At 44.0% G+C, this 24,998-nt stretch overlaps 1 protein-coding gene across 3 annotated transcripts in view; it reads left to right on the top strand.

The window, feature by feature from the left end:
• The window catches only part of LHFPL3 (LHFPL tetraspan subfamily member 3), a 227,111-nt gene that overhangs the window by 193,414 nt on the left and 8,699 nt on the right, over positions 1 to 24,998 (top strand). Inside the window, exon 3 of one of the 3 annotated variants that reach the window (XM_072350187.1) lies at positions 383 to 410. The exons of 1 other annotated variant lie outside the window; for it this stretch is intronic. In XM_072350187.1, coding sequence (XP_072206288.1) covers positions 383 to 399 — 17 coding nt within the window. In that variant the 3' untranslated portion in view covers positions 400 to 410. Of the gene's footprint in view, positions 1 to 382; positions 431 to 24,998 lie in introns of all 3 variants that reach the window. One more of the 3 variants, XM_072350178.1, reaches the window with a different exon arrangement.

A 24,998-nucleotide genomic window follows, 5' to 3' on the forward strand; every position in this document is an offset into this window, starting at 1 on the left:
TTACACCTTTGTTCAAATCCTTCTGAAGTAGTATGTTTAACGTAGTGCTTAAAATTGCCCATGGAACAAAAGATGTTACCTGGAGTTTTGATTCTGATACAATAGCAAAAAAAAATCAGCAACACACTAGGATTACTTTGCTGTTTTGCGTTTATTGAAGTTCTGCCACAATCTGTTAATCCTACCCTTTCATCCTTAGTAACCCACTGAATTACTCCTGCCTTTCAGAAAGTTCCATATCTGGTTAAATAGCAGCAAAAACCTGAATGACTCACTTTCTCCCCACCGTAACAAATAATATTGTTTACAAATCATACTACAATGTGCATAATCTCATTTGATTATACCTTAACTGTTCTGTTTTTCCCTCCCTACCTCACAGATGATGGAAATGCTTAAAACAAGTTAAGGTAGTATGACACAGACTAATGTAAGTGTGAGCATGGCATCCAAGGGACGAGCTGTGGAGTGATTGCGCGCTTCTGCCAAAATACGTTGCATGGCTTTCTGCTGTTGTCTCGTGTTTCTGATGTTAGGCAGCATGTTCAGCAATGTTTAAGCATTCATATGATTTTTATATTCCCAGCTTTGTATTTTTATAGTCTTAATAATTTGTCTTTTTTCAGTAGCTTGTGGCAACTGCTTAGTGGCAAATCGGCAAGCCGTGTGTGTTATTCTTAATGTTCAGAAACACCTGCAAGGATCAGGGCCCAATTGGTTATGGCTGTTCAGAAACGTGCTGCAGAATTATTTAAGTTTTCAGTCCAAATGGATCAGAAGCAGTATTGACATTGCTCCTGTGCTTATCGCTGAAATGCAGAAGCTCCTTGTTTGCTTTCTCCAAAATTCAAGGCTGATACTGGTGCAGCTGCCTGCTGCGTATGGCTCTGCTACGCACAGCTGTGCCTTTGCAATGTGAATGCTTTGTCCCAGCTCTTCTGTTGTAAAAAAAAAAAACATTTACTTCATGAGACAAGTACCACGCTGGAATTATGGATGTTATATTTTCACAGTATTCTTAAAAAAGACTGCTAGGGATGAAGAGAAGTTACTGACACCCCATCCCTGGAGGCACCCATGGCCAGGTTGGATGGGGCTTTGGGCAACCTGGTCCAGTGGGTGGCAACCAGCCCACCTGGATGGCCTTCAAGGTCCCTTCCAACCCAAACCATTATGTGATCCTAAAGATTATATTCTCCTGTGTTTATATATTTATTTTAATCTTAGTGTTTGTAACACTTATGAGGGTAACACCAATCAGTGTCTTGAAATATGTTTATTCAAGTGAGTGTTCAGGTGCTGTCCGGTAGTGAGTGGCAGAACTCAGTTATTCCTTGTCTGGATTCCTGTTCACCCAGGATTGCCACTCATATTTTTAGTGCACTGTGAGTTTTTGTGGTGAATATGATCAAATACTGACCAGTTTACCCAGCAAAGTAGTGTCAACCCCATCCTTGGAGATATTCAGAACTTGACTAAGCATGACCATAAGCAACCTGCTCTAGTTGGATCTTCTAGAACACACTGCACTGGCTTCTAGAAATCCTTTTCAACTTAATTTTTTCAATGTTTCTGTAATTTCATGTCTGCATTGGTGGAGAGTACAGTAAAGCCACCAAAGTATCTTTCACTGTGCTGTAATTATAGTGTGAAACCAGATCACCAGAGGTCAATATACTGGTCACTGTTCCACTTTTCTGCATAATAAGATGTCAGTTATTTTTCTCAGTGTGCCCAGTTCAGCTTCTTGCTATCAAGCTACACTCATAGGCAGTTGCTGTGTTTTCTTATCATGCCACAAAACCATCACTTCTCTGCATTGTACACTATACTATAAAGTGTGGAGTTACAGCAGGTGTTGTGTGGGAACAGAATGACTTTCCAGAAATATATCTATTATTTTTTGAACTATCAGAGCTATGGCAAATGACACTGACAGCCATCTATGTGATGTTTTTATGGTTTATCTCAATTTTCTCATGTAAGATCTCTACCTCTATTCTCTAAGAGGCTAACGATTAGACTGTCAGAGCTGAGAAAATCCACCTGGTGAGCAAGGTCACCTTCTCTATCCTCAGTGACAAAGGAAAACATCAAAGTAACAAGGCTAAGGAAGTCCTAATTAACATCAATGGTGAACTTAAAACCTAGGGAAAAAGTAGAGCACACAAGCTAAGACTCTACAGAGGTAAGATTATTTTTTGAAACAATTGTAAAAGAAGCCTGGAAGCTGTATTTTCAAATACAGTTAATGCTGGGGATGTGTTGCAGAAAAACAGGGACTCAATAGCTGTTTTGTGATTACACCGCCTCCCTTTCCTGGGTGAGTTCCCACAAGCAGTCTGACTCTGAAGCTCAGCTATGACCCCAGTGCAGGAGCACCTTTACTATCTCCAGCCACTTCAGCTCTTCAAGTCTTGCTGCACAGCACCCCTGTGACAAGAAATACTCCCTCTTCCCATAGCACTCAGATAAACATTCTTCTTCTCATTTTCTTCCCCTAGTCTTCTCTTGGTTCAGAGTTCACATTACCTGAACTGGACTAGTTCCCCCAGATTGCCACTGCCTCCTCTCAACTCCGGCCCCAAATTGCAGGATTGCTCCCACCAGCTGACTCTTAGGCACCAGTGCCTGGCAGATAATTGCTGATGTGTGCATTGCTTCTGCCTATTCAACCTATAATCCATGTTTTCAACAGCCACCTCCTTACTCATCCCTCTCTGGGTGCTGTGATGTCCTGGCACTGTTGGAGCAAGCCTGGTTTCCCCTCTGATATCCCTGGCATGACAGGGATGTCCTCAACTCTTTCCTCTTATCTTAAAAGTCTGAGGAAGTGGTCCATAAAGGAGAGAGGGTATTTTTTGTCTTTCAGCACTTGTATGGGGTCAATAGTACTTGAAACCATGTTTCTTTCCCTGAATGGGAGCTGCCACTTTTGTAGAGGTTTAAGGACAAATCAGGACAACGTATCAGAAGTGCCATCAGTGCAATTAGCCTGCCCTGGAACAAGGAGTGGTCTGCATGACCTCCTGAAGTCATCTCTTGATTTTTTTTCATGATTGTGTTATTTTAATCTATGTTAACAACTGCAGCTGCAGAATTTAATCACCACATTAGATGGCCCGCACAATGAGTGGTGACACCAGGACACCAGCTCATCAGCAGGAGAGGACAGACCTGTGGAACTGCTGCAGGCTGTTGAATGTCACCATCTCCCTTCTATGCACATCCTCACATGGGTGTAGGTTGGCATTACACAGTCAGCCAGCTTCAACAGTGTCCCCAGAGCCAGCCAACCTGTATAAAGATCATCTGCTGAGCTTTTCATAGAATCATAGAATGGCTCGGGTTGAAAAGGACCACAATGATCATCCAGTTTCAACCCCCCTGCTATGTGCAGAGTCGCCAACCACCAGACCAGGCTGCCCAGAGCCACATCCAGCCTGGCCTTGAATGCCTCCAGGAATGGGGCATCTACAACCTACCTGAGCAACCTTTTCCGGTGTGTCACCACCCTATGTGTGAAAAACCTCCTCCTAATATCTAACCTAAACCTCCCCTGTCTCAGTTTAAAACTATTCCCCTTGTCCTTTCACTGCAAACAGCCATTCCCCCTCCTGTTTATACACTCCCGTCAAATACTGGAAGGCCACAATGAAGTCTCCCTGGAGTTTTTTCTTTCCCAGGATAATCAAGCCCAGTTCCCTCAACCTTTCTTCATATTTTCTTCATACTCTTGGCTTTCAGTAAAGCCAGTCATTTGTTAATTAGTGTTCTCAAAACGTAAGAGTATAACCTAACTACACCTGTCTGAGAGCCTTGTGCTAAACTAGCCTATCTCCCTTTTTCTGGTGCTTCCTAGTTAGAATCACTAGTGAGTTATACCCCAGTCCCACCAGAATATGTTCTCACATCTTCTTCTGCAAACCCTTTTGCCTTGGTTGCTTTCCCTTCAAGCCTCAGAAAACCCATCTTTCACAAAGTGCTCAGTACAGTTATCTTCTTCAGTTTTATCTTCCTGAGCAAATGACAGGATTAGTTTTGCTTTATTACCTGCAGCACAGTTTTATCCCTCACGTGAAAGCTAACTCCTCTGAAAGTCGTTCCCAGAATATCATCATTGATCAGAATTGCCCCCTACAATTTCATTCACTCTTCAGCTGTATGCAGCTCTGCCCACATCAGATTAGGAGTCTGGCTTCCAGCATCTCTCTCCATTATCTTTCAGTAAAAGAAACACATAGAATCATAGAATTACACACGTTGGAAAAGACCTCGAAGATCATCAAGTCCAACCACAGCCTAACCGTAGTACCCTAACTCTAACAACCCTCTGCTAAATCTTATCTCTGAGCATCACATCCAAACACATCCAGGGACGGTGACTCGACCACCTCCCTGGGGAGCCTATTCCAGTGTTTAACTACCCTTTCTGTAAAGAAGGCTTTCCTAACATCCAACCTAAACTTACCTTGGCACAACTTGAGGCCATTTTCCCTCATCCTGTCACCTGTCACCAGTGAGAAGAGACTTGTCCTGCTCTCACTGTAAGCACCTTTCAGGTACTGGAAGAGCGCGATAAGGTCTCCCCTCAGCCTCCTTTTCCCCAGACTAAACAGCTCCAGTTCCCTCAGCCTCTCTTCATAGGGCTGATTTTCCAAGCCCTTCACAAGCCTCGTTGCCGTTCTCTGGACCTGCTCCAGCACCTCCATGTCCTTTTGTACTGAGGTGCCCAAAACTGGACACGGTACTTGAGGTGAGGCCTCACCAATGCCAAGTACAGGGGCAGAATGACTTCCCTAGTCCTGCTCACCACACCATTCCTGATACAAGCCAGGATGCCACTGGCCTTCTTGGCCACCTGGGCACACTCTGGCCCATATTCAGCTGACTGTCCATCAGTGCACCAAGGTCTTGAAGTATTTTATAGAAAAGGGCAGGGTCCTGTCCCACACTCAGTATAAAAGACAGTTAGGTTGGGTTCACATCTGAAGCCCACATGGCTTGGCTGTGCTGGTGTCTGCAGATCCAAAGCTTGTCCTGCCACAGGTATTCCTGTGCTGGGTGGATGCTGTCAGTCCTACAGGAAACACGGGGCATAGGAACCAGAGCTGAACCTCTCACCATATCTGGACAAATGATCAGAAGTTATCCACTGTCATGGGGGCTGCATTCGCTTTATATCATTGCCATAAAAATCTTTCTTTCATATTGGCAGCAAGTGGTATCCCTCCTCTGCACTGAGACTGCCCAAAGAATTTGATACACAAGAGAAGAAACCTTGACAGAGCACTAGCATCTTATTATCCTGACAATGCATTAACCTGGAAAATTATTATATGCAAAGTGAGCTAGAAGCAGGGAATGCTGTTGCACACACTGCTTTACCTGTCCTCATGGTGAATGGCTATTTGGGATTTTCTAGCTGTCTAGTGAGCTCATCTTTAAAAGTATTTTCTTAAAGATATTCTTAAAACATAGTCTTAAAATGTATTTCCATTTTGTAGTCCCACTGGCAATCACGTTAGCACCATGAGATCTCTTAGTCACAGTGCTTTCAGCAGAAAATGCTTTTCTGGAAAACTAGAGACAAAGACTGCATGCTGCTGCCAGTGGAATAGGGTGTTCTTTTCCCTTTCCACGTTTCACTGCATGTTCACTGGAAACCATACTTCCTGATACAGACAACCAACTTCAACAGACACTGAGTGATGTAAATGCTAATTAAAAGGTTTGTCCCATCTCTAACCTCTGCAGTGCGACTACAAAAATAGAAAAATACAAGAATCTTTCCCTGTGAGATCTGTCCATGAATTTGGTCTTCACTAGAAAGGGAAAGGTGTCTGAAGGCAAGGAGAACATTCACCTCTCTGACTCCATCAACCAGTGAGAAAGGGCAGCAGGTTGTTCTGATTCTGGCAGTGGCTCAAGCCACAAAGAGCACCACCATCTGGATGCCAATGAAATGCAGAAAAAAAGTAGTTTCACTGAAATGAAGACATACAGTTATCTTCAGCCTATTATATATTAAGGGGAGCACAGTCATTCTCCAGAATGCCCGAAGCCAGCTCTGAAAGCAGAGCTCATATATTCTCAGAGGTGCTTGAGCTCAGATTGGCTTTGAAGGGGAGAAAATATTGCTTCCATCCAGTTCGTGCCAGAGGAGAACTTAAGAAGTAAATCAAAGGACACTAGGGACAAATCTTTGATAAAAGCATATCAAAACTTTGTTTAATTTGTTTGCACTGCTGCTGTAAAGCAGACTCACCGGAGACAATATGATCTACAAATGGAATTTGTTACTAAATCAGGACATGACTTACTGGAAGGATAAGTAATGATTTCATCTAAGTCATTACATCTCCCTATCAATAGCATATCTCTGTGGGGAGTGTACTCACCTCCGGCTGAATATCGTATGATCTCTGTAGGACAATGTCTGTGCGCCTGACTGAAGGACATGATAAACCCAACCACCCAAAAACCAGTAGGTCAAATTATCCCTGGCTGGCAGCAGATATGTGTTGGTGTGTTGTATGTGCAATATCCAGCACATAATCCCTTTAGTCTGTAAAATTTGCTTCTGCTCAGACATGTGGGAAAGTCACTCTCTAAGCCAGAAAAGGAGGGGTTGAATTCTTCTGTACACACACATGTCCACAGATACTGAAGTGTCTGACTCTGATTTATCCCAGGCACATACCCAAGGGATGGGAAAGCAATGCAACATGGGTCTACAGAGCACATATTACACCATACATGGTTCTGTGCATGTGCACCACTGACCTGCTAAACTCTGGGGGCAAATACACCAAAACTCAAATACTGATGAGATTTCATTGCTGAAAGGAGAAAGAGCACTCATACAGGAAGCTACAGCAGGATGGCTATTCAAAAACGCCACTAAAAACTATCCCAACTTTGCCTACTCCCTGAGTCCTTCATATCTGTCCTTCATACTCTTTATTTTGTGTTCTTCTTTCCTCACATTTTGATGTAGCTGTTGTTCCCCATCTTCCATACTGTTCCTCCTGAGCAATGACAGCTTCTGGACAATACCTCGAGTGCCCTAGGGTCTGCACCTCAGTCTGTACCTTCTTGCAGAGTTATCTATGTCCCTTCTCTGTAGGGAGGTCTCCACTCTCCACAATTGCAATGTCAAATGGCTTCATTTAACTATGCAGCTGTAGCTACAAGTGACCCCTTATCTTACCTCACATGCCTATCTTGTTTGATTGTAGTTGGTAAAACTATTATCTTCCACATCCAGGCAGCACACAACCTCAGTTTTATTTCCAGAATTCTCACCATCTTCTTCTTTCCAGGCTGATGCTGTCATTTAAGCCCACTGAAATTCCCTCTGCAGTGCCACAGACAAACATTCATTATTATTTTTTCCCACAGTAAGGGCTGATAGCTATATCCTCAGTCTTCGTGACCTTCTCTGTTCTGGCCCTCTTGATGTTCACTTTGCCTTCCCTCAAAATGTCACAGCTAAAATTGATTCTTTGATTCAGTTCTCAAAAAAAACAAACCACACTAAATCCTTTCACTTCTTCACCTTCATCTTCTTTGTCAAGTTCATGTCCCAGTCTTTCAAAATTTTCCATAAAACAACTCTTCTGGGCCTTCCTGTTTGTCTTGCTTGTCTCCTTCTTTACTCCAGGTTCCCTGTTTCTCCTTCTGTGTGAGGTTTCCCAATGTGACACAGAATCTCTTCTCACAGTGCCACCACGGTGAGCTTCAAATCCTATTAGTTTTCAAGTTTTCCACAGATGTGAGCTGTTTTCAGAGAATGAGGCCCATCTAAACTATTTTCAAGTCTTCCCTTGGTCTCCCACTTCCTCCTGACTCTGGCACGGAGGTGTTACCTTATGACCGGATGCATATCCTCTCACTGCAGTGCCCCATGGAGACTCAATATGTGTGGGGTTGCTGGAGGAAAGGTCAGTGCTTTGCTCTTGCCCAAGTTAGACTTGATGAGCTTACCTCAAAGTAAGGCAGAGATGGTTTATTTCTACCATGTGTTCTGTAGCAAGGGACCTAGCTCTCATCCTTAGCTGAAGACATTCTCTTTTGTAGCCTTTGTGTGTTTCCTGCCTCCATTAGAAGTTATTAGGAATAGAGGGCGCTTTAAATCTCGGTGATACACTTGGCATTGTATTAGAATTATATTGTGGAAAAGAATCCCTCTGGAAAATTTACATGGATTTATGAATTACATCTGAAGAGGGAAAATATTTAAGAATGAGTGTATCCAGAAATCCTGCTGGGTTGGTTTTTGGTTTTTGGTTGTTTGTTTTTTCTAGAGAGGAAAAAATAATGGAAGTATCAGTGTGACCACATGGTACTGTCTGAATAACCTTTATTGAATGTAATTGCTTTTTCTACCCATCATCCAGAGGACATCCGTTCTTTAAGTATTTCCACCTTACCCTATGGTGCTCAAGCTGGAATATGAGGTTTAGAAATAGTTACTGTAACCCAGACCATTTACTTGAGCTCCTTATTTCAGCTCTGTTATTTAGAGACAAATTTTGCATGATGTCACTTGCCTCTGAAGAGCTTTGTAATTAAGAAGTGAATTTTGAGTCTCTTTAAAGGCAATGCTGATAACAGATTAGAGAGATCAGAGATGCCACAAAGATTTCTGAGTAACAAGAATTAATTGTGATTAAATGGATCGCTGTAGAGTGAAGATTAGTCTTCGCAATTACATATCAGAATTAACAAACAAAAAAGAGTACAACTATTTTATCTGTTATATACTGATGATATAAGCAGGCAGTGCATTGGGGTAATTCATTCAGGTCTGTGTCCCACGGTGCTTACAGTGGTTGGCGATTTTGAGTGCTGTGCATAACTTAGGTGTTAAGGTTTTAGAGCCTAGATAGGCAGGATAATTATACTACAGAAATTACATCCGAAATTAGAGCATTTGAAAGGGCAAATCCCATTTGACCAATAGCAGCCATGATGGACATCATGTCCTGCAGCAAAAAATTGTCAAATCATTTGTGATAGGTTTTCAATGTTGCAAAATATGTGCAAGTCATAACTGAACAGCAATGCTTGTACATTCTAAGTCTAATTAAATATAGCTTGTATAAAATGTTATGATGCTCCATTCGCATGCTTAGAATTTAATTAATTTGTAGATTACATGCCCCTAGTAATAAATCTCTCTCCACGATCTCAGTCTGGAGACTTATAAAAATGCAGAGCTTCTCATCTGCTTTAAAAGCATCTCTGTCACTCACAGTGGTAAAGTTTACTGAGTCCTACAAAGGCTGCCTCCTTCACATAAACCTTGATGAGCCCTTTGTATGAAAGGTAACAGGCAGCGTTTATAAACTAGCAATTGAGCAAAAGCACAGGCCGCTCTCTGGCTTCCTTGAAAACTCTGAGAACCAGGTAGTAACTCTTGGCAGTGCTGGTCTGGTGATTAATACTAATTCAGTAAATAGTGAGCATCACTTCCCAAGTGGAAAATCATCTGGTTTGGCTAAATGTACATCATTCTAGTGATACTCAGAGCATGACACTCCTCTTACTACGTGTTGGGATAGGAGTTCTTTTTCTAATCAGAGCACACTGAAAACTTACTCCTGCCTCTTTTTGGGAGCTCAGTAACTCAGTCAGTCAGATGTGTTTTTAAATGCTGTCTGATAGACAGGCACATCTTGGAAAAACCATGGACATTTTGCTCAGAGGAGTAAAAAATAGGGGTCATGAATTTGGCAGGATTTCCCAGATTGTGCCACTGTAGAATAATAGCCATGTTTCTTGATGAGGATAGCAGCTGCCTGGAGGAATCCAATTAGGTAACTTGGCTATTTACCCAGCTAATCAGAAATCCTCTTGTTCCTGTTTTTCCTCACCATCAGTGATACCACCGGAAGGTGCAGCAAATGTGCTCGTCATAACTGTTTCCATGCTCTGTAGAAACATCTCCTCTTCTGTTATCTCAGGGCTCACACAAAAACTCCCATGCTGGGGGACCAGCCCTGTTTTTCTTTATATCTGTAACCACATGTCAGCCTTGAAAAATTAATGACTGACTGGGTGAATGGTGCCTGCTCAGGAGTAAGTTAGTTCACTATCTTAACCACAGTTAGTGGTTCACCCTGCAGAGAGTGAGATGGCCTGGAGGTTGACACCATGCCACAGGCTGTGGGCTGAGGCCAGGCAGCCGTGTCCTATCAATTTGGACTTTACCTTCCCCTATTTCCCTCTCTGAGACTAGTTGTGCTAAAACAGTTCATGGAATTACTGGATGTATTCATAGAAGAAAGACAAGCAAAGTTCTTCCAGTCAGTGATTCTTGGTGACGATAGGCTCCACAAGCCCAACAGGGAAACTGCTGGGTAGCACAATATCCTAATACAACCCCCAAGATCTCCCTGCTCTGCCTTAGGCATCCACTGCCAGAAAAAAAGGAATGGGCTGATAGGGCCTCTGAACTGACCTCAGGTGTGAAATCATACAATCATGAAATCATTAAGGTTGTAAAAGAGCACTAAGGTCATCTAGTTCAACTACCTACCCATCTCACCATGCTCACTGACCATGTTCCTCAGTGCTATATCTCCACATTTCTTGAACACCTCCATGGACAGTGACTCCACCATCTCCCTGGGCAGCCTACACCAGTGCCTCACCACTCCTTCTGAGAAGAAATTGTTCCTAACATCCAACCTGAACCTTCCCTGGCACAACTTAAGGCCATTCCCTCTCACCCTAATGAGCCCTTACCAGCAGCGTCCCAGCTGCCTGGGGAACACCTGCTTACCTGGGAATACTGCTGCATGTGATTGGTCCCCTTCTGTGCCCTCATGCTCTACCAGCCCAGTATTCTTATTAGGACAATTACACCCCATCTCTCACATCTCACCACAGAGCAGCAGCACTGATTCAGCAGAACATCCTCAGCTCAAACACTCAGTCCTCACCACCCTCACTCCTTCCCTGAGCAGAGAAATCTCAGCTTTATAAATGTGCCCAGATTTATTTCTGTTATTTGCCGGAGTTAGGAAATATATGAGGTGATACAAGGAACAGTTTTCACCAAGGCTATAAGAGGAGAAGTTGTAAGTTTTTCTCCTAGCTACAGCTCAATTGGGAAGAAGTTTTGAAGCATGACACATAACTGCTTAATAAAGTCAACCCAAGCCCACAGGGAGCCGATGGGACTTACAGGCACTGAGCTGGGAGCTGCCATCCAGCCCTGGCAGTCAGCACAGCACAGTTAGCAAACACACACACTACTTAATATTTTGATGTTGTTTTAGCTGCATTTGTGTATCTTGATTGTTGGTATTTCCAAGACACAACAAATCTTCACTGAGTTGGACCCATTATTAATTGTGAGCACACAGCTGAACTTAGAAAAATCCTAAAATGGCAGAGAAATAACAAGAGATGTTCCTGGAACCATTTGTGCAGAGATCATAGAATCATAGAATTAGAGAATGGCTTATGCTGGAAGGGACCCCAAAGATCACTGAGATCCTCATCACTGAATTCCCAAGGGTTTTTATCAGCATTCAATCACCATCCAAACGCAGCCCAAAGTTTTGTGCTGCTATTGCACAAAATGGACCCAGAGACCTCACAAGGATCAGCTTCCTGCCCTTTGCCCAAGTCCATTTTCCCATTCATTTCAGGTATAGCAGCTCAGTGTGGGATGAATGTTATTCCTCATAATGCTCCCTGTGGACACCAGGTTGAATATTAGGAAAAATCTGTTCTTAGAGTGATGAGACACTGGGGCAGATTGCCTATGGAGGTGGTGGAGTCACTGTCCCTGCAGGTGTTCAAGAAACATGGAGATGTGGCACTGAGGATTGTGGTTAGTGGATATGGTGGGGATGGGCTGACGGATGGACCAAGTGGTTTAGAAGCCCTTTCCAACCTTCAAAACTCTATGATTGTATGATTCTAAGCTCATGTGGGATTGCTGCTCCTCACTGGCTCCCAGCTGTGGGCACTCTGTGCACAACCACTGTACATGGAAGCAATCTTTGCCATTATCTCCCTCCCAAAATGCTGCTGGGGTCATAACCCCCACCCAGCACCCTGTTTGCCCAGCTCATCTCCACACAGGGAAGGTCCTGGGCTCAGAGCTGCTGTTGTTACCAGAATTATGATGGGGGTGGGGGAAGGGGCAGGAAATCACTAAACATCTGTTTTAGCAGCTGAGAGGACTGCTTTGGTCTCTTAGCAACTATGGGAAAAGAAGCTACTGGAAATGTGAGATGTCTGGCCAAGCCCACTGGCACCCCTGGAGAGGAGTGTTGCCGCACTGCTGTGCCTACAGGCATAGGGAGAGCTGGTGGGGAGCCCAAGGAACCCGGCCTCAAACCGGCCCACCTCCATCCTCCTTGCAACGAGGGGGATGAGCTCAGTGTCATCAAGCGGCACAGCATGGCATGGCACAGCATATCCCAAGGCAGTCCTATAGCCAGGAGCCACTCAAGTTTGCAAAGCAGAAAGCAGCCTGGGAGTGGGCACACCAAGCATCCTCCTCCTGAGGCACAAGGGTTGACTGTGGCACCTTTCAAGGGCTGCTGCTTTGTGATCATTACTTCTGAGTATATGAAAAGGTGTTCATGACTGTTCTATATGCCAGCCTCAACACTGCTTTGAGGGCTGATTTTTGCCAAATGGTTTTGGATCTCAGGGAGTTTCTGCACCCATCAGGCTTAAGTTTGTGCAGTTCTGTCCTGGAGCAGCCATCTCATTTTTGTGTCTTGTTGTGGAGACAGTGTTTAAATCATTTAAATTTATGCCTGGTGCTGACATCCTGGCATGCTCACTGCTAATAGCTTATTTCCAGCCATACAAAGAGTATCTCATTCATTCAGATATAAGTATGGGGATGCTGACCTGTAGTTAATCCTACATATTCCTGACTTTTAATTTAATGACTATTAAATATTAATGGGAGCAGAGAGTGGAAGTCAGATCACCTTTGCAGCAGCTTAGTGCCCCTGTCACCAGGCTACAATGTCATCTTTGATCTCATTTTTTTTTTTATTCCCTTTCTCCCAGTTTCACCTACAGGGCAGGGAAAGCTGCATTTCACAGGAGACTTTAGAGTAAAGCAGTTGGAGAAAGGATTAAAGTTGAGCCAGGCTGTCCCAGCTCCTGGTACATGGTAAAGCCACCAGGATGTTGCATATAAAAAGGGGATGTTGTGCCCAAACTTCATACAAAGCCTGATGCTCACCTATGCCTGAGCTGGTTTTTCCACAAACACAGGCTGAGAGAGCTGGGGCTGCTCAGCCTGGAGAAGGCTGCAAGCTGACCTGACCTGAGAGTGGTCTGTCAGTATCTGAAGATGGGCAGGAAGAAGGAAGGGGACAGACTCTCTAGCAGGGTCTGTGGTGATAGGACAAGGAAAAATGGTTTCAAACTAAAAGAGGGGAGATTTAGATGGGATATAGGAGAAAGGTTTTTTACAGTAAGGATGGTGAAGCACCAGCACAGGTTGCCCAGAGAGGGTGCAGATTCCCCATCCCTGGATACATTCAAAATCAAGCTGGATGGGGCTCTGAGCACCTGATCGAGCTGTAGGTGTCCCCGCTCATTGCAGAGGAGTTGGATGAGATGGCCTTTGAGAGTCCTTTCCTACACAAATGATTGTGCATCCTCACAACACCAGATCCGGCTGCTGTAGGTATTTGTCTGTGCTTACATCTGCGGATCTTCAAATGATGACATTTTTCTGATTATAAAGCTAATGAGATAAAGCAATCAAAGCAACCGGGCTTGAAGTGCATTAATACTTATTACTACCTTTTACAATTGCAATTATGACTTATTTACTTTTTTAATTACTATCTGGTTTACTTTTCTGTGCGAGGCTCATTTCTCTGGAGTACCTCTCTGTCTATACTGTTTTATTTTTGCAGGAAAACGCAGACATTTAGTGAGATGGAAATTACTTCCTTATTATTTAAAATTAATTCAGCCCGTCAAAATGAGCTCATTGCCATGCACAGTGCTTCCTCCTTAATTCGGTCTCAGCCTTTCTAGCGATTGAAATTCTGCTCTGAGTTGATGTACATCGCAGGCATTTTATACATATTAAACCCTACATATTAGGGGGATTAAGGCTGCATAGACATTTTAGAATAGGAATTATGAAACACGTTTTGCAGCAGGGATAAAAGAATGCCAGTTTTCTGTCAGTCCTGTAAACTGCTTTGCTGGCCAAGAAGAAAGCTGCAAGGATGCCTGATGGGAATAAAAGAGACTGTTGTTGGCTCCTGCAGGACTCCGAGTTTTGCTAAATCAGGACAAAACTAGGGAAAATATTTACATATAAATAATTGGGATGCCGGTGCTTCTTGCTTTTTCCTCTTGGAATAAAAAATAAGAGAATGAAAAGCAGATGAGGAGAGAATAGCTTGAAACTTGTGATGGAAATAGGAAGGAAAAACCTCAGTAATGAGAGAAAAGTGCCCTCCTGCCTGCATAGGGAGCAAAGCAAGGGGAGAAACCGAGGGAGGAGAGGGAACAGGGGGTAGCTGAACTGCAGGGATGGACGAAGAAGGAAGGGAAGGAACTCTGGGAGGGCAAAGCCTGTATTTCACTGGCTTGTAATCCACGTGGCCCCCTAGAGCCCGTGGTGCACCAGGTCACATGTTTGGAAACACCTCAGTGACTCATCTGCCTTGGGTTGCTTCCTGGTCTCTGGCTCTAGCCATTGCAAGAAGGCAGGGGAGATGAGGGAGGGTCTGAGGGAAATCCTTGCTTTCTGGGGCACCAGAAAAGATTGCCATTCCCTTAATGAGAAGAAACCATGAAAAATGTTTGCTCCATTCCGTGGCTGAACCAAACAAACAGCTGTGAAAAGCAGTTGATATTTTAGGCATACCAGAAACAAAGCATTTAGTGCAACTGCTGTTTACAGGAAGGCAGAGTGCACAGGGAGCTGTAGGTGTGGCAGACACCACTGTTCATGAGGGCAGGATGGAGACATCATCCTGGAAACCATTTCCATACACGAGGCCAAGAAGGTGATCAAGAGCAGTCAGCATGGGCTGACTGAGCTGGGAGCCTCGCCTGGCTCAGTGCACAAGGGAAAGCAGGATAAGTTGTTTATCTTGACTCGAGCAGGGATTCTGACAGTTTGCCTTTACATCCTCATTGACAAGCTGATAAAGTATGAGGTAGAGAAGCAGCCGGTGGGGTGGATTGAAATCTGGTTGAACTCTTGGGCTTAAAGGGCTGTGTTCAGGGGCGCAGTGTGAGGCTGGAGGCCTGTCACTGCCAGAGCATCACCAATTGGTAATGGGGCCAATGCCATTTCACATCTGCACTGGTGACCAGGATGGTGGAGCAGATACAAAGAATGGGAGCCTGTGCAGCTGCATACAGGGAGATGCCAGGCCCTACACCTGGGGAGGTGGCATTCCCCCAGCAGCACAACCCAAGTGGGAAGCACACCTGGACCCCTTGCCTCCCCCTTTGCATTCAGTTTCAGGTGACTGTGAGCAGCTGAGATCCTGACACCACATGATTTTGGGACGGTGAGGCACGGGGTTTTGCAGATTTAACAGCAATGACTGTGAACCATCAGGAGTGTTTTATATATACAGTCCCCAGGCTAAACAAAATGGGCTTTAATTTAAACTACTTCATCTGCGTGTTGTGAAACAGTATGGGGGGGATAGGGGAGAAATAGCAAAAAAAAACCCTTTTTCAGAAAAAGCAGGAGATTTTTTTCTAAAAGAAGTCTGCTATCCCCAAATGGGTGTTTAATGAAGGATCCTAAATCTGATAAGCTATTATTTTTGGATTTAGAAGATGTAATAACGTTTTCATGCACATTCCAATTACATATATACATATATATTTAATTAAATTACAAGTAACATTAATTAATTTTCTTAATAATGCCACTTAGTTTGGAATGAGCAGTGTTGCTGTGAGGGAGCTGGTAACTGTAGGTACAGCACTGCCCTCTAGTGGGTGAAAGCGGCCCAGCCCAGCGTTGCAGGACCTGCCGCATCCCGCTCATTAGCGCTGGCTGGAAATGAAAGCATTGCTTTTATCCCCACATATTCCAGAGTCTGTGAGTTGTTTTCATCTTTTTATGGCTTGTGAGTTACTTGTGGCATTTTATTTTAGTCCTGAGCTATAACAGGAAGGAGAGAGGGGTGCTTATAAGAGTTACGTGAGGCTTGGGCTCAGTTCCTGTGTGTGTCTCAGTTCAGAGCAGGGGTTCTTGGCACGCCCCAGAAGCCCTCCCACTAACAGTGCCACCAGGACTAACAAGTTTTGCTTAAAATACCTTGTTTTCACAAAATTCTTATGAAGCTGGAGATACTGTGGAGTCGTCTTCTCTGGAAGTATTCAAGACCCACCTGGACGCCTTCCTCTGTGACCCACTGCAGGGACCCTACTTTAGCAAGGGGTTGGACTTGGTGTCCAGAGATCCTGTCCAACTGCCACAGTTCTGTGATTCTCTGATGCTGTGATTATGTTTTTTAACTCAAAAGGCGAGTAGGCGATTCACGAAGGACAGACCCACCAGAGATCACCTTCTGGCTGCAGTACCTTGCTCAGCAGTTCATCTACCCCCACTTCAAAATCCTCAGCACTGGCATTTCAGATTTCAAATAATGCGTCTGTAATATTCCCCTGTTCTGCAAGTGAGAAGCAGCAGCGTGGAGAGTTTAGGTTTTAGGGCACCATTCTGTTCAGTACAACAAGGACACCTTCTCTTCCCCAAAAATAAACCCACATCCTCCCATATGTTACACCTGTGCTGTTTCTACCTACTCACCCATATCCTTTTTTTTTTTTGTTTGTTTGGTTGGTTTTGTTTTACACAATGATGATTGCAGTTTTAATTGAGTTAAAAGAAAACGCTGAGCTGATCTCCTCAGCATCTTCCTCAATTTGTGATCCATCCCATCAACCCACTGAAATCAGAGCACCATGTCCGCTGGCACCATGTGCACTGAGTGCAAGGCACAGATATTTGCATGAACCAATTTGTCTCTTAAAAATGTTTCTTCTTGACTGAAGCATAAATTGCCTTTACCCTAATGTGCTATATAATGAATTGCATTTGAAATATGTTTATTTTTAGCAAACAAATGCTAATGGGAGCCTGCTGTTAAAAATAGACAGTGCAGTTGGCACAGAAATAAGGGCTGGGGAATCTTTCTTCCACTCATCGGTGGAAATGCCCTCTGTGTAAGTCATCAGGGAAGAAAGCACCTTGCCCCTGTGAAGGTTAGCCCTTCTGTTAGCTGGGGAAATTGTGAGCAGTTGTCCCTCGCTTGTCACTTGGCTTATTAACAGCCTCTGTGGGACAGTGACCCCAGGGGGCTGCCGTAATGGAAGAAGAGGTCCTCTATTCCCTTATCCAAATGGTCAATGAAAATCATTGAACAATATCAGACATAAGAGGGGTTGCCATGTAACTCCAGTTAATGCATTTCTTCAGCTGGACTGTGAATCACTGATCACCGCCCTAGGACTGTGCTTTTCCAACACGTTTTGCATTGATTTTCATAGCAGTTTACCTGCATAGTGTTTCTTAGATGCTGTGAGAATGCTCTTCAGCTTGTAGCCCCAGTGGTAATTACCAAGCACGAAGTTTGCAGGAATGATTCAATTCTATTATTAGATTGTCTTATATAAATCGGAAATAGGTGCATATTTACATTAAAAATGGAATAATTATATACAATATATATAGTAGATTGAATAAATGGAAAACAGGTGGAATGCAGGTGCGCCATCAGACAGTTTATCTTATATTTCTTTTATACTTTCAATAGACTTTTACTTTTCACCCATTACTGATGGGGCTGATGTGATACAAGGACTGTTTTACTTGCTGGGTGAAGTACTGTGTCAGTTCTAATCATCATTTGGTCACAAAAGTAGGCCCTAAAACCTCAGGCACATACCCACAAGGTCGAGCCACACCAACAGAATCATCCAGACGGCTCCTACTGTCAGCCCTGGCCACATTGGCAATGCCCTCCCTCAGAGAAGGAGCAAAATTTTCCAGCTGGGATTAGAAACCTTGCAGAAGTCATAACTCCTGTTCAAAAGAGACTGTAAATCTAATGGTGAACATTATTTTCTAGAATTTTGCTTGAAAGGTTCAAGGAGGGCAGCATCTCCTTGCTGCCCCGAGACTGTACACACTGAGCTCCACTCAACAAACTTCATCTTAATTCATACAAATAGACCCCATTCTGATGGAAGAACAGACAAAAAGCCCACTCTGAGTCTTTGCTAGCTGGAAATGGACTTTCAAAGTCTGAAAATAAAGTTTGGTCAGATAAATTTCAAAGCTCTGAAAAATAAACTAGCAACTGATTATTATATATTTCATAAATAATCCAGAGGAGGTGCTTATCTTGGGATAAGATCCTTGATAGAGCTGCAGTGTTTCTCATTATCAGACGATCCTAAGAAATGGATTGGCTCTACTGATTCGAAAAGGATCATAAAGGTCCAAAATGTTTTACTGGAACCAATATTGTAACAGAAAATATGACTGGGAGCCTGGATTTGAAGTATTGGTTTAAGAAAAGTAAAGTAAAACTGGTTCCTTATTTCCATCTTCAACCTTTCAAGCCCAAACCAGAATACTAGACTGCAGCCTAAGCCAGGATTCTAAGAACCAGAAGCAAGGAATCCCAATTAAAGACTTTACTGCAGTTACGTGTTTCATTAGGAGATAACATTAAGAATCAATATTTTATGAACTGCCATATGTGACTTGAGTCATCTGTCACGTTTTATCCTAAGTTATTGAAGTGACTTGATGGATGAAAAGTAGAAGGAAGTAAAGCAGGTTTTTTGCTAGCATCACACTTTTAGATAAATTTAACAGGTAATAGCAACAAGCAAGCAATTAAGTGGCGCAGTGGTTTAAGCTGCTGCCTGCGGCACTGGAGGGCCCGGGTTCGAATCCCCCCTGTGGCGCAGGGGTAGAAGTGCCGCTTCGCTACACAGAGGGCTCGAAACCCGGGAGTTGGACTCGATGATCTCTAAGGTCCCTTCCAACTCGCACGATACTATGATACTATGATACTATGATAAAACCCATCGGTTAGTTATTAAGGAACAAATTCTATTCCTCATGTCCTGAGGGAAATGCATCTCATAAAATTTCCAATTTTTATATAAGAAGACAGCACAAACTGTACTTTCCCTGCATGAAAAAAGCAGAATGCTGCCACTTAATGCACAGATGAATACTGATTTGGGTGCTTTATATAATAGGGAAGCAGCAAGTTCCACCCACGAATTCATACTACCTGTCCTCTGCTGGGATCTAGCTGCTGAGTCCTCAAATACCAGAGACAGGGGAGACAGAGAGACAGACTTACAGGAACATGATCGTATGGAAGATATCGCTCATCTGTTGTCCAGGGATAAAAAGCACAACAAACAGGAGATGAGATAAAAAGGAGGAAAGGATGAAGGTGAAATGACTGCACTGTTTCCTGCAGGTTAAGAAATGTTGCAGATACTCAAGATCTTCTTTTTCATGTGAATCCTGCATTGAACTTGAATATCAGTTCTCAAATAATAACCCTTCCTATTGTTTATAATTGCCAAGAAAACTCCTGCCTTCAAGAAATGTGAGGTAAATAAGAAAGAAATCAGATTTTCAGAAGCTGAAGTTTGTAGGTCTCCCTTGTTTAGGAGATTCGTGGCTCATTAAGGTTTTCTGGAAAGCAAAGACTTTGTTTCATGAGAAATGTTGACAGGATTGTGCTTCTCTCTTCTGGCATGGAACAAAAATGGGCATGTTTTCATTTTTATTTGGTTCTGTAGGTAGTTAGAGGGAAAAAAGCCAGTTCCCAAAGAAGCTAAGGACTTGTTTATCAGAGCATTTCCTTTCATTTTCCACACCCCTCCCAGAATAACATCTTTGATGTGATTAAAAAGAAGCACCCGAGAAAACTTCAGTCTCAACAAATTGGTATTTTGCACTGAAAAAACTTTTATTGTAAAGCTGTTGTGGGCAAAATACCTGGGAAGCCTGGGAGACTGAAAATATGAATGACTGCATCTTTTTTCTGCCTTCAAGTGATCAATAATGAGACTTCGCTATCAAGGAGTTTTGTGGGACACTACAGAGAAGGAAGAAAACAAACTCACCTCCAGGCAGCTCCTCTTCCTTCTTTTGGATATTCTGTGGTCATAGTGGTGTTGAGTGACAGGAGGGGACAGTTGAAGAAATCTTGCTTCTTCTTGGATGCTTTGGTTAAGTGAGCAGCAGGAGGGGTAGAGGTGTAAAAGGAAAAACATGCAGCATTCACATGTAAGTGTCTGGTAGAAACCTGTATGTATTTAACTGTCTGTTCCCCCAGAAGAGGACTGAGAATACTTCAGAGCAATAAAGTGTTGATGGTCTTAGCAAATTTTTTCAGTGTATATTGCCATAAAGTCTGGATTTTATTATTTTTTTTTTCTAGTATTTGAATTTGCATTAACTCATGTGGGAGATCACAGAATCACAGAATCACAGAATCACAGAATCGTAGGAGTTGGAAGGGCACTCCAGAGATCATCGAGTCCAACCCCCCTGCCAAAGCAGGCTCCCTACACCACATCACACAGGTAGACGTCCAGGCGGGTCTTGAATATCACCAGAGAAGGAGACTCTACCACCTCCCTGGGCAGCCTGTTCCAGTGCTCCGTCACCTTCACTGTAAAGAAATTCTTGTGCACATTCATGCGGAACTTCCTATGTCCATTTCCACTTGTCCTGTCTCCACACAGTGCTGAAAAGAGTCTGGCCTCCCCACTTTGCCCCCCATACCTCAGATATTTATAGACCTGGATCAGGTCCCCTCTCAGTCTTCTTTTCTCAAGGCTAAACAGACCCAGCTCTCTTAGCCTTTCTTCATAGGGGAGATGCTCCAGGCCCTCCACCATCTTTGTGGCCCTACACTGGACTCTTTCCAAGAGATCCCTCTTTTTTGTACTGGGGAGCCCAGAACTGAACACAGTACTCCATATGAGGCCTTACCAAGGCAGAGTAGAGGGGAAGGATCACCTCAATCAACCTGCTGGCCACGTTCTTTTTAATGCACCCCAGAATGCCATTGGCCTTTTTAGCCAAGAGGGCACACTGCTGGCCCATGGCCAGACTGTCGTCCACCAGGACACGCAGGTCCCCTCTCTGCAGAGCTCTTCTCCAGCAGGTCATTCCCCAGCCTGTATTGGTGCATGCAATTATTTCTCCCTAGGTGGAAATGATTGTTAACTCTGCTTTTTGAAGTTCTTATTCTTGATTAGGAAGTCATAAAATGAATTTATAGCAAGGTGTCATCCTTTAGATGCCTTAGGGTAATTCTGATAGTGTTATGCAATTGGACTATTGGCCATATTATTCAAAGACAAATCCAAGGATATCTCTACACTTCAGTGTACATCCCATCGCCACTCCAACCATCATGCTCAGAGAACTTCTTTTCAATGAACGAGGCTTGAGAAAGAGCTGTATCTAAAAAACTGAAGCCAGGAGTTGGACTCAATGATCCTCATGGGTCCCTTCCACTTGGGATATTCTATGATTCTCAAAGGAACACCAAGTGCTGCAGAAGCCATAGAGATGAACACTGAGCCCATCTCCAGGTACTGGAGACCCACAGCTTTGGGAACAACCATGCCTACTAAACGGTAACCATGGCTGAAGCCTTCCATAGTGTTGCTGCTCACACAGAGAAATGCAGCACCCTACCCAGAGGTGTTTGACCTAAGCTGGCTGCTTGTAGTCCTGACCCTGCTCAGCAGCAGAGGGGAAGCAAGGAAGATGATGAAAAAAAGAAAGAAAAGATTTGCCTTTTTCCTTCAGTTTCTGCTTGTTTTTGCATTTACTGGGGCTGAAGTAGTAGCTCAGCCCACACCAAGTGCTGGGAATTTTGCCTTAGCCACCCCCTGTCCCACATCTGCTGAGTTCTCAGGGGACCCACACAGCCTTTGCTCTTCTCCAGGGCCAGAGTGATCTCAGAGGACATAAGAAAAGAACTCCAAATGAGAAGTTTTGGTGTCTGAAGCAATGAAATATTTAAACCCTGCTCTCTCTGGGATATTCATCATCACAGATTTACTTATCCGCTGCTCACTGACAGCAGCGACTGACAAGGAGGATGACAGCTGACATGTATTAACCCAGACTCACATCACAAGCCGTCACTCCAGAGCAGAAATCCATCATTAGGATTTAAGCTCCGATGAGGTGTCTCAGCGGGAAGCAGATAGCAAATGCAGGAGGCATCTGTGCTGGCAATTGGCACAGCTGAGCTTTGGCTGTAGGAGAGGACAGTCCTGGCTCTGCACTCACCACAGTGCCATACCCTGGTGGAGGAAAATGAGAGGGAACAATGGACAAAAATCACTTATTTAGGGTAGAAAGCCCTTAGGAGAGCTTTGCTTGAGCTGCACAGCAGGCTACTCCATTAGCACCCGCACCGAGGACTCGCAGTGCTGTGAAGGGCACAATTTCACTGCTCCTCAGGGAATGCTGCTGAGGGTGTAACAGCACAGACCACATTCAATTTGTCTTTGTCCCAAATCCTCCCTTTTTTCACTGATAACTTTCATTTCTGAGTAAATCTACATGAGTGCCACCTTTACGTAATGGGCAGTGCTGAACTGTCATTGAGGAAAGGATGACTGATCACTGAGTTCTGAGAAGCCCAATAAAACTGGATGCTGGTTTGTGGTGGTGAGTGAGGTGTTTCCTCTTCTCGTCAGTCTTTCCAGTCAGGCTGGTGGTTTTATGACTCCACCCTGCCGTGAAGTTCAATCAGTTAAGCTTCTGTATTTGTATCTTCTTACAGAGAGGCTGCTAGATGCCATTCAGGGCTGTAGCAAACCTGACAGCCCTCCTGCATACTCTTCAGCAGTTTCCCAACACAGCCCTCCCTTCCTTCCCTGTGCAGGATTTCTGTCTCTGCACTGCTGAGTGCTGTCCTCTGAGCTGAAAGCATTTTGGAGAGGGAATCTTACTTTCTTTCACAAGTCTGCACTTAGAACTCCTATGGCAACTAAAAAACAATGTTTAAGGGAATAATATAAATTAATAACAATATCCTGATACGTACCCTGATATATTGTCCAAAGCCTTCACAAATCAGCTTTGCAGCAATCCTGCAGGACAGCTTGAAAGGGAAGATGAACAAAATGATGCTGCCAGAAGTTCCCTCAGGACATAGGAGGTCTCAGGTGCTCCTTGCTGCTTGCCAGGCAGTTCTCTATGGCTGATGGTGGTCACCAGAAGTCTCTCCTTCTCTTTAGATCCTCATTTTGCCATCCCCAAACCTAGCTGAATTTCACTGAGCCTCATAGAGATATTTTAGGGTAATTTCCTGTAAGGAGGAGTTTTACATGTAACCACATTGCTTTGGGTTACATGTGTATTTGTATTATGCATGGCCCCAGATATTCCCTCTTTTCCCAAAGAATATATAGATAGTTAATTAATATTCGCATTCTCAAATAAGCCTTTAACTAAACATTAAGCTGTGGTTTTGAGCCTAGGACTAAAGCTTCTCTAGAACATTAATTTCCTGCTTCCTTCAAACACACCGTTTGGCAACTACCTCTTAGCAGAGCAGGAAGTGGATCGATGCTAGCAGCTCATTAGTGGGGTTGGGATGCAGACCCCAGGTTCCTGCAGCCCTGGTTCAGTGTTTGCTTTCTCCACACTGACAGGCAGGAGCTATCTTGGGTGAGGAAACACCGCGCATTGCATCAGCTCTGGAGATGGCTTTGAGGATTGATGGCTTCTCATGGGAACACAGCCCTGTGATGAGCCTTGCATATTTGTTTCATGTTTGTTTCATATGAATCTTGATTGCAGTCAGAGGCACCAGGAAAAACTGCTGCACTCAAAATGAATAAGCACTCACTGAAACACTCATCCTTGCTGAAACTTCCATTTTGCTCAAACATTTGTCCCCGTAGATGCTAAAGATCAAGAGAAGTAATCAAGAGCACAGGTTTTAGGGTGGGGATGCCTCCTGGTACTGCAGACACCAAGGTAGGGCAGGCTGCAGCACCAGTCCCTGCAGGTCAGGTCTTTGCAGTGCTCTCAGATCGTGCTGGCCAAGGAGGAGGAAATTTCATTTCACAGAAAGAAAAGACAGTTTAAAAGCTTTTATTATTCTGCAGCATTAAAGATTTACCAGCACTGATATTATTTGCTATGGTTTCCAAGATGCTTACACTGAACTTCTTGCGGTTGTTTTAATGAAGTATAACATTGGATAGTCAGCAAATTATTTCAGAAAATTTGATGCATAGAAAATTTCCTTTTAACATGCCAGAATGGCCAGCAAATTGTCACGGCTCTGCTGCTTCCTAATGGGGGAAAAGCTCATTATATGAAGTGGGAAATTATTAGGGGAAATCCAATCTCTTGAAACAAAGCCAAGCTCTGTTTCTTCTGCCACAGTAAAAAGAAAAAACCAAACATTACTAAACCATGTCCCTCAGTGCCACATCCACCTTGGTTCTTGAACACCACCAAGAACAAGGACTCCGCCGCCTCCCTGGGCAGCCTGATCCAGTGCTTCGCCACTCCTGAGAAGAAATTGTTCCTAATATCCAACCTGAACCTCCCCTGGTGCAACTTAAGGCCGTTCCCTCTTGTCCTGTCACTTGTTACACAGGATCAGAGACTCGCCTCACCACAGCCTCTGTTCAGGCAGTTGTAGAGAGCAGTAAGGTCTCCCCATCAGAGCTGTGCTCCAGACCATTCCCAGATCTGTTGCCATTCTCTGGACATGCTCCAGGGTCTCAGTTTCCTTTTTGTAGTGAGGGGCCCAAAACTGAACAAAGCAATTAAGCCGTGGTCTCACCGGAGTCTGGAACATCACTAAGCCTGAGCATGGTGCTGGTCCTGGTGAGCAGCTCTCCCTGAGCTCAGCCATGCTCACAGCCCCACAGGATGGTTCTGGGCTCCTTTCTGACTTCTCAGCATGAAAAAGTAGAGC

This window comes from Excalfactoria chinensis, chromosome 1, assembly GCF_039878825.1.
Source record: "Excalfactoria chinensis isolate bCotChi1 chromosome 1, bCotChi1.hap2, whole genome shotgun sequence".
NCBI lineage: Eukaryota > Metazoa > Chordata > Aves > Galliformes > Phasianidae > Excalfactoria > Excalfactoria chinensis.